Source organism: Bombus bifarius, unplaced genomic scaffold (assembly GCF_011952205.1).
Source record: "Bombus bifarius isolate JDL3187 unplaced genomic scaffold, Bbif_JDL3187 scf7180000010271, whole genome shotgun sequence".
NCBI classification, from domain to species: Eukaryota; Metazoa; Arthropoda; class Insecta; order Hymenoptera; family Apidae; genus Bombus; species Bombus bifarius.
The window spans coordinates 4406804-4423554 of NW_022885586.1; the positions used below are offsets into that span (position 1 = coordinate 4406804).

The window sequence follows — 16751 nt, forward strand, 5'->3', positions numbered from 1 at the left end:
ATTTTTTTTACCGTGAATTATAATTTAAGGATGAAAAAGATGAAAATGTTCTTAAGTGAAACGACGTTTTAGTACGGGAAAGATATAAATCGAAATTAAACGAAATTTCGTACAAGGAAGAAAGGAGAGCACAGGTTGCGTTAAGTAGGAACAGTTTTAATTAGAATCACATTTGATAGTGAAATATACGCAGAGCAATTGAGTTGGTCGCAACACGGCTCTGTTGAATATTTTAATTGAGTAATTAGAATCCCCTGTTTCCCCTGGCTTCGTTCTTCTTCTGTTCTCCGTACCCCAATATTCGTTTCAAAGGACGAACTGAATTTCCTGCTCCCAATGCTACGTAGGACGGCAAGTGCTGATTAGAAAAGGGGGAAACAAGCCGGTTCACCAGGACATTTATATCCAGTGACCCCTGTTGAATTACTAAAACGCGACCGATATTTAATTACCCCGACTCCATTTGCCCAAGCGTTAATTTTAATTCAATCAATTAGCGGATTACGTGGCACTAACCGTCGAATATTCCTATGAAATTAGCTTTTATTAATCCTACTAAAATAATATGAACAATATCCGAATCTATTCTATTACATGGCTATTGACGCTTTGGGTATTAACTAAATGTTCTAAACGCTAAAGAATTTATAAATTTATTCGAAACGTGTACGAAGCGTATAAATTAACGATGGATTAATAATTAAACTAAAGCAGCAGTTACTATTGGAATTATTAAAATTATACCAGTAATATGTTTTATTATTTGTTAGATATATTAATAGATACATTTACTGTTATTATTAACATCAGAAGATCTTCTACGAGTTTAAAAGAATCTTGTCATCTTCCCTTGTAATAAAGAAATTAAGGAATTAATAGCTTTATAAGATTCGGCAATGAACTGCAATTTTATCATTTGACTTTTGACTTTTCCTGTTCTGTTATTATTCCAATGTCCACGTGTAACTATGATTATAACAAGTAGAGAGTACTATACTATTTGTTATACTATTTGATGTCGTACGATGTCTGACAAAAGAATGCTACGAGCACTTCAAAGAACCTAAGATTATGCGAATCGATCGTTTTGTATCATCGGCGATGCTTTAAACGTGAACGAGAAGATCGAGAAATGTGAGAGATGCATCAAAATCGTCGATTGCATACACAGGCACCGAGTTTGTAAAGGAAACGGTAATACGAAAATTCTAGCCGGTAGAAGAAAAAAGAGAAGCAAAAAAGAGGACTTTTGAAGGCCTGGCAATCGTATAAATAGCCAAGGTTCAGGCGTATAGCTCCAGTGAATCGGTGGAAAATCATAGAGCGAAACGGTTGAAAGGAGATCCTTCGGCAATGCTCGAAGTGAATTCAATGCCGAAATCAACGATACGATCCTGTAGGAAAGAATCGACGTCGTAGTTCTAGAGCCAACTACCAGTTTCGAATAGAAACTATAGGTGCCGTACGGAAAACTCTGTCATGAAACAAGAAGTGGGTAACAACGGTGCATCCTTTGCAGGCATTCGATCGTGCTCGTAGGTATTTACCCTTTGAAACGATCGTTAAAGAGAAAGAGAGGAAACGCGTGGACTAAGTAAATTTGTTCGTAACTTGGAACTATTCATTTGGAAAAAGTTATAACAATGCGGAGAAAGAGAGAGAGGGAGAGAGAGAGAGAGAGAGAGAGTTTATATCATTAGAAAAGCAGAACTTCGCGAGGTTCTCCAGATTTCGTCGATTTTTCTTACGTCAGATTGCAGGCGAGCATTGTTCAGAGCTTCAATTACGATTTCTTATCTCTGTGTGATGCATTCCATTGAAATTACAAGGCACGAACACGGACGAAGGAACCGACGAATTTAAGGGGTCGGTTTGCGTGTCAGAGCAGAATACGTACGCTGACTGGTATTACACCATAATTTCACTGCGCTTTTTTTTCCTCTTGCTTCACCACGCGACGCGGTACGGTACGAGGCTTTCCGTTGTTCCTTTGATTACTTCAGACCACCCTCCTCCTTTCTCCCGTCCCTCTTTTTCCATTCTAGCCCGCTTCTTCCCCGTTCATTTCCGGGACGACTCTAAATTCACGGACGAGGTAAACGATAGGAGCGGGTCGAAAGGTATCGCTGGCCGTGCTTTTGGCCAACTTCGAATCTAAGGGGAAGATCAAATAACTGAACGTACGTGCTGTGACTAGAAGCCACCGAAATTTGGAGAATCACCAAACGGTCAGAGATTGCGGTGGACCCTGTGGAACACGTTTGTTTAAAACACAGTTTCCTTGTTTATCGTTTCTGTGGGCAGAGAAAAATCAAGAATAACCAGTAGAGCAAGATTGCCATATAGTATCCTTGGAAAAATTCTCCGGATTTTCCTGGCTGTATTTAAATCGACGGCATTCATACGCGTGCTACGTGGCAGATACTGCCCGCATAAATTCAAATTTGAATAAATTTGAATAAACGCACCATGGAGGAACGCGTAAAGAATATTTCTCGCGTATCGTCCCGGCTCGTTTCTTCGTTCGTTCATAACTTCCTATTTCGAGAATCAGCGATAGTTCTCCCGGATCAGACGTGTGTTTATTCGTTCACCTTGAAATTAAAAATGGCGGACCGCAATACGAACATGTTAAGTTAAAAAGGCGCTACCGTGCATAAGCTATTGGCACCGCAGATTATTAGACAAATTAATCCAACGCCTCTTTTTACATAAATTTGTCGGTTCTCATGTTAGTTCAATCTGAGATAGAAAGAGTGGAAGAGAGTGAGAGAAGGGGAGAAGACAGATAAAACTAAAATTTCTGGAATTTTTAAGATATCTCTATGTCTGGTTCGTACGTCAAATTCTGATATATCGACGATCTTCCCAAGTATTCCCTGGCGCAGGAATCCGATCGATAGTCACTCTTTTTGGTCCATTTCCGCGTGTGCAGAGCAAAATTTCTCCTCGTGGTGCTCGATAGCGCGTCCCATCGACATTCGTTTCGCCGGACGCTTACAGGTTTTCCATTTCATCGGCCTGCCACGGGACACCATTAAATCGACTGTTCCGTGATAGTAGCGAACAACCATGACCATGGCGAGGGATGGACGGTCGTGACGGTAAATTAATTTCACGACAACTCGTCGACGCTTCGTTATCGGCTGCCAATCCCTTCCGTTACTCCTTCCTTCCCCGGAACGCATATCGATATCGTCTGGGATATCGTTGAGCGATTTCCAACAATTTCGCGTTTGCCTTGTAACAATTTCAATTTCTGCCCCGACGAAATCCCATTTTACCCGTGGAACACAATGGGAAATTTTATCGAGCGCCATAGCTCTGTCTCACTCTTTCCGTTCGCGTTCAACGCACCCTCAACCCCCGTCGACCGTTTCGAGCCTCGTTCGACACAGCACCGTTTTTCCACCGTTTCCACCCACTCTCACGGGATTATGTTAATGGCGATTCCCTCATCTCTGCGTTCGACGAAATCCTGGTTAATGGCGAATCGAGTGATTCATATAAATCAGCTACAGCGTAACCTAATTCGGCGGAAAGATAATAGTCACCATTTGTGACCCCTGAAATCGTTGGATGGTTGTTGAGTTATGAGAATGTTTTTCTTTCTTCGGTATATATCATTTGGCAAACTCCAATAATAAATCCGAGATGGAAAGGATCGGTGAAAGTGACTGTTGCGCCATTATGACACGGTAGCTATATATCATACGCGTTTATTTAATCCGACCAAGAACGAAACTTCATTCACGCCCAAATCACGTTGATCTGGTGTATAATGAAGTGGTTAGCGAGATAAACGTCATCATAATGCGAAGCATAAATTATGTTGATCGGAGATCAAGTACAACCAGTGACAAAATTCTGCATATAACCTGAGTTTTATGTAGGTCAAGTTATTTTATTTTGCCAGAGAACCGTGTACATTTTCGTGTCTGCATAAAGTGGCTTTGTATTTGCTCAGTATATTAACGTATTTCCGGGAAGAATTAAAGGAACACGAGACATTTAAATCGCAGAATTTATGAAACGAAATTACACCAGTAATTACTCAATCTTTAATTTCATCAATGTCAAATAAATTGTAAAATTATTTTCAAAATTTAAAGTACATATCTGAGTTTAATTAATAGAATGTTTAATATTAAAGATATTGTTAAAACAACATTGACATCTTTTTCATGATATCTCAAAAAGTGGTACATGTAAACTTTTATAACTGGTTGTATCTGTAGGTTGAAATAATTTATTTCTCACATGAGAGCCTTTTCACGCAATTGTACCAGTGTTATTAATAAAATTTTACAAGCCACAGGTTTCAAATTACAAATATTAATAAATACCCTTGCATAACAGTGACAAGCTTGATAATGAAATGAATCAAATTCTAAAATTAAATTTTGCAAAATATACATTATCTGACCTATTTGATAAAAAATAGCATAAAAAATTACAAACTTGTAAAAGAGGTATTTATACTAAATGATTAGTTGACAAATTACCTACTATACAAGATCATACTGTTGTATTATTTTCACTGTTGCATTCATGATGAAATTACGATAGAGTCCGTTTTCGTGTACCTAAATCGAAGGTCAGTGAGGCTAGGGGCGAAGCAGGGATGGAAGCATGCCACAGGGAAGCCAGGCATTCTCGAAATTATTAGTTGGCGAACTATTTGCATTAACGGTGGATCAAAGAAGAAGACGATGGGCTGTCCTGGTGCAACTAACACGGTATTTCATGAACGTTAACCGTGATTGCGTACCACGGCCATACACAATACCGTGACGCATTAGTATTGCTGGAAGTTCATCCTTAATCAAGTGCTTATTAGAATTACCCGCGTGCGCGTCAGTGTGTGCATTTGTGTGTGTATACATTTCTGTTGGTAGAAAGCGAGTCGGCAACAACCAGCTCACTCAAGAGGTAGAACTTTTGATGTTGCAAAGCAGCTGCATCGTCTAACCTCGTTTGAACGTAAAGCTCGAAGAGTTTCCATATTCATCCAACTTACTTTGACTTTGCGAGAAATACTCACGCTCCTCTGTTGCCGTGACGCCTTGTTAAATAAGAATAGATTTCTCCATTATTTATGCGCTTCTGCGGGAAAATTTCACCGTTTGCGTTCGTATAACTGCGAAATTTTATGCTCTCGGAATATTTATTGCGATTTCTAGGTGATGTACCTAATATAAATACGCCTCTCTTAATAAATATTAAAATACTTGCTAGTTTGATACGGAATGTAACAATCATACTATATTATCGAAATAAAAACGAACGATCAAGCAGAATTTTATATTCGTGCAAGATAGCGATCTAAGATATTGATGCAATAAATGTAGGTAAAATAATTCGTAAGGATTATAGAAAAATAATAATTCACCGTAAAAGAATAGCTTGCATATCACAGTATTATAACCGTACACTTAGATATTCGACGATTGAATCATGAGATCAATACTACGTGTAAAAAAGGCTAATCAATGTTCCAGTTGAATATCGTTGTTTATTAAATAACTTGTGTGCTTTAATTACAAATTTATTTACTTACCTCTGGTAATATGTTGCACTTCACTTCGATTTTAGCTGAGCTGTGTAAATACCACGTCACCATTTTGAAAGAGTTCGATTAAAACTATAATATATGTGAATACACAAGTATTATAGGTAAGAATATACTCATACATACATACATCCTTGGATGTTTCTCGCGACACGCCATCTGGTACGCCAAGGTATAACTATCGTCATTACTAAACGTGTCTCGGCCTCGGTATGTTTACATTTAGTGCGGCTAGATTCTGTTCGCGAGAAAAAATTGTAAATATACAACGAATGTGGGTTTCACATCGCAAATCGTCTTCAGTTACTGTGCGGCGCAATCAACCTCTTCGGTATGAACCTCTTCGCTCGTTCGCGCGTAGTATTAGTTGTCGGTCGCGTGCAATAACGATTGCGTAGTGTAGTGCCTACTTTAATTGACGTTTCTACGGAAGAAGTTAGGGAGAATGCAGTGGAAACGATCGAAATTATGGTAAGTTTTTCGCAACAATTATCGCATCAAGATACCGCGAATGTATAGATATTCAATATACAATTGAATCAATATACAATATGGCGGAACGAATGCTCTCGAAAAAACATACTGCGTACATACACACACATATTACGTACTTTGCTAACGTAGTTTGATTTTGACGCGATATGATGTATGTGTCGTTTACGATGCAAGGAACACACACTGATATATTAACAGCAAAAACTGTTACCGGAAATTGCTATGTAACATAACGATCGATAAACAGCGTTCGTTTCTGGAACAACATCCGAGTTAATCTTTCCGATACGAAGTTCGTTTGTATCTACACGTACGTATCAGTTTTTCCCAGTGAGATAATAAACCTTGAAAGTTTTAGCAATTGCCTAATAATCAATAGAATTCCCTCCGAATCTTTAGAATAAACGTTTCAACGAAACGATAATTTCCTTAATGGTATTGTCCATACTCTTTGCAGGTGGATCAAGCCTGGCGAGCGTGGTCGCCGGAAGTAAACCTTTGAACAAGCCAGATTTCGACGACATCGCCCCACGAAATGTTACTGCCATCGTTGGTCAAACAGCGGAATTGAATTGCTTCGTGAAGCATCCTGGAGACAGAGTAGTAAGTGACGACTTATTTTTCTAAAGGATATTATAGCGTCCACCATTCTGGGGTTGTCTATGTAAATATTTATCTACCGATGATCGCGGATCATACAATTTTTCGATATAAATCAAGCGAATCGTTATTTTCTCGTGACACATTGATGCTGCATAAATCATCTGAGCAAATCATATAAAATAGCCAACTTAATGAATCACTTTTTCCGGGATATTCCTGTTATTCGATAATATTCGCGGAAAAACTAGTAGACAAACGTTTATCGTTTATCGTCAAAAACATTTCGAAATCGTTAGAGAAAATAAGAGAAGGGGAACATTTTCATTTATATTTCATGGTATTTCATTTATCGACTAATTCCATGAATCAATATACTCACTACGGTTGGCTGATTGTATACAGTTGTATTTTTCTTTTACGTAATCCGTACATCAGGAACGTTTACAATAATTGTATGAATACAATCGGGAATAATTTTAGGCGGGACGAGAAAGGTCCGATAGGATCGGCCAAACTTTAACGAGCCGGTACCAATAATTTTCTAACACAATACAGTTCATTAAATGCCGGAGGGAGAACTGTTAAAATCGGTAGGAACAACAGCGAACCAAAATCTTCGCATAATTATTGGTATTTATTCATTAGCATACGTACCTATAAACTGTATCAATATGCGTAATGACTAGCTTTCGCCCCGGACTCACGTCCGTGGAGATTGTGTAATATTTACTTATTGCCGCGTACACGCATATTGTTGCTACATTTTCCGGTCACCTGCTCACGGTTCATGAGATTCGCGTGAATTATTAATCATCGCAGAAATTAGGGGAAATTAAGATAATAGACACACCTCGTTTCTAATTGTGGACGCTGTAAGTTAGTCTTGATTCAGCGAAATCAAGTATCGTCCGTACTGTATAATTTCATCGATAGAAAGGAAAGTTTGATAGATAAAAATCGTCATTTGTTGCCACGGCCGCTATCGCTATAAACTATAAATCCTATTGCCTTCTTTCGATGCTCGTGAACGACGTTCCGACAATAAAAATCACCTTTCTTTCGATAGCGGTCGTCGTGAATTCAATTACCTTACACTACAGGGCGAATCCATCAGCCAAAGACTATCGCGTTCCGCTTTTATACGATGTTCACTACGACCGATGTCTCTTTGACATCACGTGTTCAACTCGAGTCTACTTTAACGCGTCACTAAACGTCCATCGGGTTAGCAGCAAGAAAGACAGCCCTTAAATCTCTTCTTCTCCTCGACTCGCATTCTCGAATCTGTGCTGAATACTCGACGTCCGTGTATGCACGTAAATACATACATGCTTCCCTGTACTTGTCAATAGCGGCGTGTCTGTCTTTAGCCCGTGCTGCTCAAGCACTGTCTTTAATTGCTGGACAGGAGAGTCTCTAGTAGCGGAAGAAGCAAGTGCAGGTTAGACTAGGATTGCCAAGTGATCACAGGGTGACTGTACCTTCGCCAGCGGCAAATGAACCGATCAGGTATACTCAACCAAGTGGTTACAGAGCCAAGCCTCTTTCTCTCTATCAATACTTGGCGTACTGTATGCATACATGAGATGTAGAAGCGTGTGCGGCGAACGCAAATGTAGAGGCTACGGAGGTGAACAAAGATCAAAGAATATATGTTAAATAGTGAATTAGGAATTTTTAGTCGGGTAGAGGATTATGTAATTTTTGGAGATTTTAAAAATGTTATAGTACGTAAATAAGGAAAGTTATATTAAATTCAACTTAATTTAGTTTTTAATTGTCATGCAAAATATAGTAGTACAAGTTTATGTTTAAATCCTCTATAGTAGAAAAAATAGAAATATTTTTAACATAATTGGTCGAATATACGAGTGAACATTTGTCTATTTATACGTCCATCGCTGTGTATTGAAGAATGAGTTAAATGATACAGCCGGTGCAAAACCGAATATTTTGGATTATACTATCGAATTTTATGCAAAAATTTATATTTTTCTGAATACAAGTAAAGGAAAAGAGCTTTATAGTTTACTTTGAATATTTAACCTTTGCACATTCTGTACATATTTGAGTATTTAAAATTCTCGTAAATTCATAAATATCCGTAATGTGAGATATAGAATGATAATACTTAGTGATCAGTTTCGAATGAAATAAAATCATTCCTTAGATGATAAGAAGGAGTACAGATGCTTTACATTTTTGCTTAAATACCTTTCACGCAGTCGAGATTTCTTTATCCTCCGGTTCTTTTTCCACGCTTACTACGCCGTTCAATTTATTGCCTCACTGCACGATCGTATACATTAATCGCATATTTTTATTAAAAACTACATAATTTCATGTTGTTTCTTCCCCATTAAGTGGTAAAACGCTTTCTGTAATTCACGAAGGGCGTTATTCTCTTTTTACTCTATTTTCACGTACACTTTTCTTCCAAGTAACCGTACTTCTATTTATTCTGCATCGTGTTTAAGGTGCATTAGTAACACCGCGAATTGTCGAGTGAAATCTATTCGGTACTTATTAGGGTTATATATTAGCCTGAATAATGCAGTAGGTTTGATACGGTGATATATGGGCTTCTTAAAATTCTCCTGGAAAACTGTTGCTTCGCGCTAGATCACTGTTCTCTCCTTCGTGAAGAAAAATAGTGGAGGGGGTTGCATCTCGTTTGCAACCGGAGGGCAGCAGCACGATTGTAACGTGCCGGCTCCACGGAAGTGATCTGTTTAATCGAGCCCTTCCCATCGCATGTACCGGCGCAAATAGTTCGAATGGCTTAGGCTTAATCGTGTACGATGTACACCAGCGTGATGCTAGTCCGCAGAAGGAATTCGTGATGCGCGTGGCAAGAGTGACCATTTAATTATTCTATCTAGTCGGTTTGCTTTTTCCCCGCTTAATCAATCGTTCGCTACGCATATTCATCGACTTGTTTTCTATTGGAAACAGTTCGATCGTTCGCAAAACATTATCTTTCCTGTCCGTCGCGTTAACGAACACAGGAACACACACGATCGATCGATGGAACGTAAACGTTTCGGCGTATCGAACGAGCTGGGAACGTTAATTTACTGTCCAAACGATATTTTCGAAGGAAAATGAAAAGATACGCGTTCTACGGGAATATTTCGAGCATTAGACGAATGCATTTGTAAATAAAAATCAGAGTAATTATAACGGTTAGGGAAAGTATTGGAATCTTTTATGAGTACATTAAGTGTGTTCTATGAAACATGTTGAAACTTCACTAGCACTGTGATGACATTCAATCGTCATAGTTATATTGGTGAACTTTAAAACAAATATGAAATTCCACTGAAATGTCCAGTTGTCATGTCTTTTTTCTACAATTTTTATATAATTACCATAAAATCACATATAGATTGCAATTTCTTTTTTTTCTATTTATTTATTATCTAATCTAAACTTAACTCAAATCCTACGTCAAACTTGAATTTAAACCTAAAAGATATAGTACATGATATAAAAGATACTTTTATATGTATCTGCGAATCTGAAACTTATAAACGATATTACTCTGAATGTTGACCTGAATAAGAAAATCAATAAAATCGACGAAATATGTTCCTATGTAATTATCAAAATCAGTTTTGTAATAAAAAGTCAGACGGTTTATCGAGGCATCCGAGACGAAGTGTAGTCACGTGACACTCCCTGGCGTTTGTGTAACTCCGATAATTGATTTAGCGGCGGATCAGGAACGTAATACATATAACTGCTTTATACCAGGGGCAGGAGGGATCCGTTTAAACTTAGTTTAATTAAACCGTGGATTTATTGGGCGTCGCTTGATACGTACACACGAAGATACGGATGCAGTGTCTAGCGACAAGGGGTCCACGTTCAGTGTACCCGGTTTCCGAGGGCTGGTAGGGGTAGCTACGCCGTCGAATGAAATGTTGCACGTGTTTGCAGCCGTGTGCGTGTGTAACACAGGTATATTTGTATGCGCACACCCGCGATAAACGAGATAGTGAATCCTCCAAGTGATTCCGGCAGAGATAGGCATTGCTGATAACGTCAATTGACATAATGGCATCGATGATGTAGGATACAAATGTCAGCACGAAGAATCTATGGAACATGGCGTAACGACACGGAGTAAATCATAAGAGCGAAACGAATAATTGTGGAACGAATAGTCGTGGAACGAATAGTCGTGGAACGAAATGTCGAGGAATTAGTTAGGATGGCATATTCAGTCAGGTGAATCGTAGTTTAACGAAGGACAGACAGCTCTTGCTAGCTCGTTGGAAATGGTAAATTGGCGTAGACGACAAGGGCGTAGTTAATTGAGATGAAGGAGTTGCCGGGGAAATTGGGTTGAAGTACGACGACCGGTTGTTTTGTGTCAGCTGTTCAGCACGGATGCCCGTGGAGTTTCTTCTGTTTGTCATCGATCACACGCCGTGCACGACTTTAGGGTGAAATAATTGTCTTCGAATATATTTACTTGTTCCTGGCACTGTTATACATAAAGAGAGTTCGCAATGTGAATAAAAATTTCTGTTTGGTCGAGATGGATTCGAGGAGAATATTTAAAGAGACCATATGTGCATTGAAATATTTACACAGCCAGGGCAACGTTTTAGAGAGGTAAATCTAATCGACGACAACTAATTATACGAAATACCAATTACAGCGAGGCCGATCCAAGAAGTTTCAATCATCTCGGACGGGCGTAATGTACCCTGTGTTGGAGACGAACCGTTTGCAGTAGATATCTTATTAGCACTATGGTTACGTTCATTAAAGTTCAATGAACAAATTAATCGATCGCTGTCGCTCGTATAAAGCGGGTTTCGCCTCTTCTATCGAAACGCTAACTAAAGACATTAACAGGTTAATTGCAGTAGTGCGTATGTCATTGTCCAAAACTATCTTCGACCATTGTTCATTAAACACGATCTAAAAATATTTTCAAATTATCGCTCATCCTAAAGTTCATAAAAATTCTTTTCATATTACTAAAAACGGAATGTCTTTTATAACACGCTCCACGCGAAGTTTAATTAAAAGAAAGAAGTATGAATAATAAAGGAAGCAGAGGAGTGCCTTCCTCTGGGAAGAACTAGCCAGTATGAAACAATGAATATGCTTTGTTGGCCGCAATCCGGCCAGGAAAAAATTTCCAGTTTCCGCGAGCCACCTGCAACCTGTGTGCCGGACACGGTCAGTAATGAACAAAGAAAATGCAAGTCAGCACGCTGGTGGATGTAGGAGAGCAAAAGGACGAGAGGCAGCAGCTTTCGAGCAGACAGATGTTATCTTTGGACAGGCTGCTTTATCATAATCCCTCTAACCGTGGCAAAAAGGTCTCCTCGTCGTTTCTTCTTAATTACCCGCCACTCTGCTCTCGTGTCTCCTGGAATCATTAGCCGGGCTAATTAATAATCGAAGATGATCGATCGACGAGAAGGTGGTTCGGTGTGGCCACCATCCGGGGATCGTTGAGAGGTAAAGGAAGCAGGAAGTTGGCAGAAGCGGCGAGCGACTTTTAATTGCGGTGAATCCAGGAAATTGTTTTCCACGCCGGTGAAATAAGCCGGGACATCGAAGAACGCCACGATGCGGAAGGGGAAAAGAGGGGAAGGGTGGACTAAGTCCGATTTAATCTCGTAATCGACGCGTCGGCTCTCCGACTAAAGGGACAGAGAGTCGAATTGAAACAATTTCTGTTGGAAGAACCGAGAAATGCAATCGTCAGCGAGCCGACTGAGAGACACGGGATTCTTCCTTCCTAATCCCCGCCTAGGACGAGTGTTTGCGAACGAACGGCATTCTCGAGGATTTCTGGACTCTCGAGGAAAGCTCACCGGTCCCCCTAGTCTTTCTCGATTACGAGCCTCTGTCCTACGGAGTTTGCACAGCGGTCGGAGGATCCTGTCCATCTAGGAGCACCACGCGAGACACGCCCACTTGCACGCCACCGTTCATTTTCAATAGCGTATATTTGCGGATTGGAGGACGAACGAGGACGAACGAGGACCAGAAACCACGAGGAGTGTTAGTATCCTTTAATATACGAGATACATATATGTGCAGGTACAGTCATCGTTCGACGATTCTTCTAATACCATGGGCAATGAACGCGGGTGGAGATTGGAACAATAACATAGTAGACTGTGGGGAAGGGATCAGGGGATGACGAGGCGCAATCGAGAAGAAGCTTTTATCTTCTATCCGGAGAATTAAAGGAGTACCGTCCGTCTCGGTCAAACGATTGCTCTCAATTAGCTTTATCTGTATTTACGGTGGACGGAGGTGAAACGGACACGAGGACCCCGCTAGCTGTTTGATTCTTCGGGAAACTGGGATAGTGAGAATCCTCTTCGTTTGCAGTTAAAAGAATCCGAGGGTAATCGCCGAGAGGCCGTGAATTATAATTCCCAATTAAAACCTAGTAAATGCAGTTAACAATTCCTCTTCATCGACGAACAAAATCGTATTTCCAGTAGAATTGATTCCAGACAATAAAATATAGGATGCAATATGAAGTTAAAGGCACGATAGTAACAAGTAGTAACAAGTCAAACTGATGAATTCCATTTGTTGTAAATTTTTTAATGTTAATACCTAATATGATTAGAAAGCACAAGAATGTAAAATTTTATCGGGACGGGATTTCTGTGAACACTGTAAACGTTTAATTAATGCATCTTAGATACTTTCAAACGTATGTAGATATAAATAGAATATAAAATCATCAATAAAATAGATTATAAAACGAATGGTGTTGAGAAGTACAATATACGAAGAAAATAATCCATAATCGCACGAACATTATTATGAGATTCTCTTCAATCAGTTTTACGACGGCTTAGCGCGGATAAAAAACTAAAAGCGACCATTACGAATTCGCGAAAGCTGCTGGACAAAGTGCGGCATCTAACAGAAATTACCGGGTTGACGCTTAGACTGATTGTGGGTGTGATCGACTAAATTTCGTCGATCAAAGTGGCTTTATTGCCGTTTCTATCGACTCTATGGACGAATTGAATTGACGTGGTTATTGCGGTTGCGAATCAAGGAGACACGAGCAGAACAAGCCTGTCGATGGAACTCGAAAGGACGCATGATGTTGCCTTGCTAGAGATTCGATCGGAATGATAAGCAAACCCCCTTGTTTTGTTGAAATCTGACATGTGACAAATTGCAACGGTGATAGGTACATGTACTACGTGCTAATTTTATCAAGCCTGAAAGATAAAACAAAGTAGTGAGATTAGATCTTGATGAAAAGAAATCGTCCATTCTACAGTAGGTTCCTTTGACTTTGGGCGATTTTTTTACATTTAGGAAAGTCTGGAAAGTTTCTAGATGTTTAAGGAAAGTTGAAGACGCAAAAATGAATACGATGTACGTAGTACGCGAAAATGTATTAAATATTGAAATTCCATTTTTTTTTATTATATTCATAAAAATATGAATTTGCATAAGTATCCGCAGTGTAATAATGACGCTTTGGGATCACGTATAGCAGAGCTTGCGTAATAAATTTGATAAACTGTGGAGGATTGGTTTAGGAATCCTAGTCAATTTAAATTTGAGAATTTGAGGGTTCGAAAATTGAAATATTTTGATATTGGAACATTTGAATTTGAATCTTCAGTCATTGAAGAAAACTGGTCATTGTGTGATAGGCTTCACCTAGCCTTATTATTGGCACAATTGAAGAATTCACAGAAAGTTCATTAGGGTAGATGAAAAAGAAACGTATTTTTCAGTTGTAACAAATAGCCGGAAGATTGACTTTAAATGCGAAACTTCTTTAAACACTTGGCGAACGACGGTACGCTTCGTTAACTCGAGTAATCTTGAACCGAGACTTCTCGAGTTATCAAACCATTCTGAGAGCTGTCTGTTAAAGGCGAAGGGAGTCATTTTCCGTCGCATGGACGATGAAGTCTCGACAAAATTATTTTCTTTCAGCCTTTTATTGCCCAAAGCTCGTTCGGATTCACCCGTTTCGAACCATTTCATGAGCACTGAATAGTTTCTTTCTTTCATTTCTTTCCTTTTCCTTCGTTCTATCGGTACTTATTTATTCAGCACGAAATAACATGGATAAATGATAAAGCGTAATCAAATCTTATTTCACTGGCTTTCGTGGAACTTGTGACTTAACAAAATGAAACGCTTCCAAATTCTTCCTGAAAACTGCTCTTTACACGTTCCTCCGAGACGCTACGAGTTTTTGATTTGGCCGTTAAGAATTTTAAATCTATCATAACCCACTTTCCTACTGCAAGTTGTATTCGTAATACATCACAAAGTCTCCAATTTCAAAGCTGGCTGTCGTAAACATTTATCGCCAAGAAACGAACCCATTCAACATTTCCAGTTATTTTCTCCTTCAGAATATTCTCGAAACTTTACTATTCACTCTGTTTATGAATCGAGGATATATAGAAAATTGTACGATTGATAAAAGATTAAATTTTCATTAACATTCCAATGTCATGCTACATATCATAAGCTTTGAACAAATTGAATTTTAAAAAGGCAATAAATATACAAGCTGGAACGTACGAAACGTTACAAGATGTTTTTCATTATATAGATTCCTAAAATGGTATATAATTTTCCTGAGAGTTGACTTAAGAAACTTTTTTTTAAGAAAAATCTCATATTCGATTATCTGAATTATTTTGTTTGTAATATAAATTATTCTTTTCCCTCGAAACGTTCTCGAAACTTTGCTGCTCTCTGTCTATGAACCACAAATACACAAAAAATTCTATGATTAGCAGACAAAGAGAAAAGCGCAATTTATCAATAGGGATGGTTGACTAAGGCGATGGGATTCCGATAATTATTTTTCCTGAAAAAGAAATTATTATTATCTCGAGTAAAAAACCAAATCTGTCGTAGCGTGATCTATTAAACCGGGCAAAATGAGCTACGTCCTCGCTGGTGGATATCGAAAGAGGAGAGTTGCGACACGAGCCATAGAAAAAAAGACGCGGAAGCTCGAGTCGAGGGTGAAAGAAAAATGGAAGGGGGATGAGAACTGACGGAGAATGCTAGGCGTCGATGACGGTCGATGCTAAAAATGCCTTCCAGCTTTTATCAGCGGGTCGCAGACATAATTTAAGAGGGGGCACTATTAAAAATGTGGCCTCCGGGACTAAAAAGGAGAGAGTCTATGAGACATCGTTCGCGAACGCGGGAGGCTATTAGGAAAAATTTTTGAAGTAGGTAACTCTCCTCGTAATGAGTTCGTCACTTTGTTCACTCTCTTCTATTCGGGTAAAATGATGGGGTCTTAATGATAATCGTTTTATCAGCATCTGCTTTTTACAATATAATGGAAGCCATGTTCGTTAATGATTGATACGTTCGTTGTATTCATCTGGATAGATTTGAATTACTTGCAGAGTTGCTGGGTACAGTCAGTCACGAGAGTCTACTAACATATCACAAATTTTATAAATATTATATATCCTGTATATTTTATTAAAAAAAATTACAAAACTCAAAACAAATTTGGTTATAGAACTAGTTACGTTCACATATCAACGATGTACAATAATTTTGTATTTCCTCGTTAGTGTTAAAATGTTTGCAGGAGGAATGGAGAAAAAACATGAAACTCGTAAAAGATTTAGGACGAATTATTAATAATTAGAAGATACTTAATGTTATCAATATTAAGAAGGATATTTATAGAAGTTTGTAATTAACAGATAGAACGATCAAATGTTATTTTTATAAATGTGCATCTGATTCCAACAGATAAAATATTCGATTCCAAATGTAAGGAGGTGTATGTAAACTTTTGCGCCTGACTGTAAACGTATGTACGAATATACGATACAGAAAGTGAATCGGTATACGCATTGAAAGACACGTTGGCCATTCATTAATAAAACAAAATTAACGATGTCTTGATAATGAACGTATCGCGATAATTTATGAAATATTACCTTTTCCGACGTTATAAAAGAATATTAGTGGCTCCTTCGTGCATATTTCCTCGTCCATTAAACAATTAATTAATCCACAATACAACGGAAAAGAATTTTAGTTGCCAAGCGGATTAATTTGACAT

At 38.6% G+C, this 16751-nt stretch overlaps 1 protein-coding gene across 5 annotated transcripts in view; it reads left to right on the top strand.

The window, feature by feature from the left end:
• The window catches only part of LOC117216634 (basement membrane-specific heparan sulfate proteoglycan core protein-like), a 175815-nt gene that overhangs the window by 76421 nt on the left and 82643 nt on the right, over window positions 1-16751 (top strand). For all 5 annotated transcript variants that reach the window (XM_033463512.1, XM_033463510.1, XM_033463511.1 and 2 more), the window contains exon 3: window positions 6525-6670. In XM_033463512.1, coding sequence (XP_033319403.1) covers window positions 6525-6670 — 146 coding nt within the window. The remainder of the gene's footprint in view (window positions 1-6524; window positions 6671-16751) is intronic.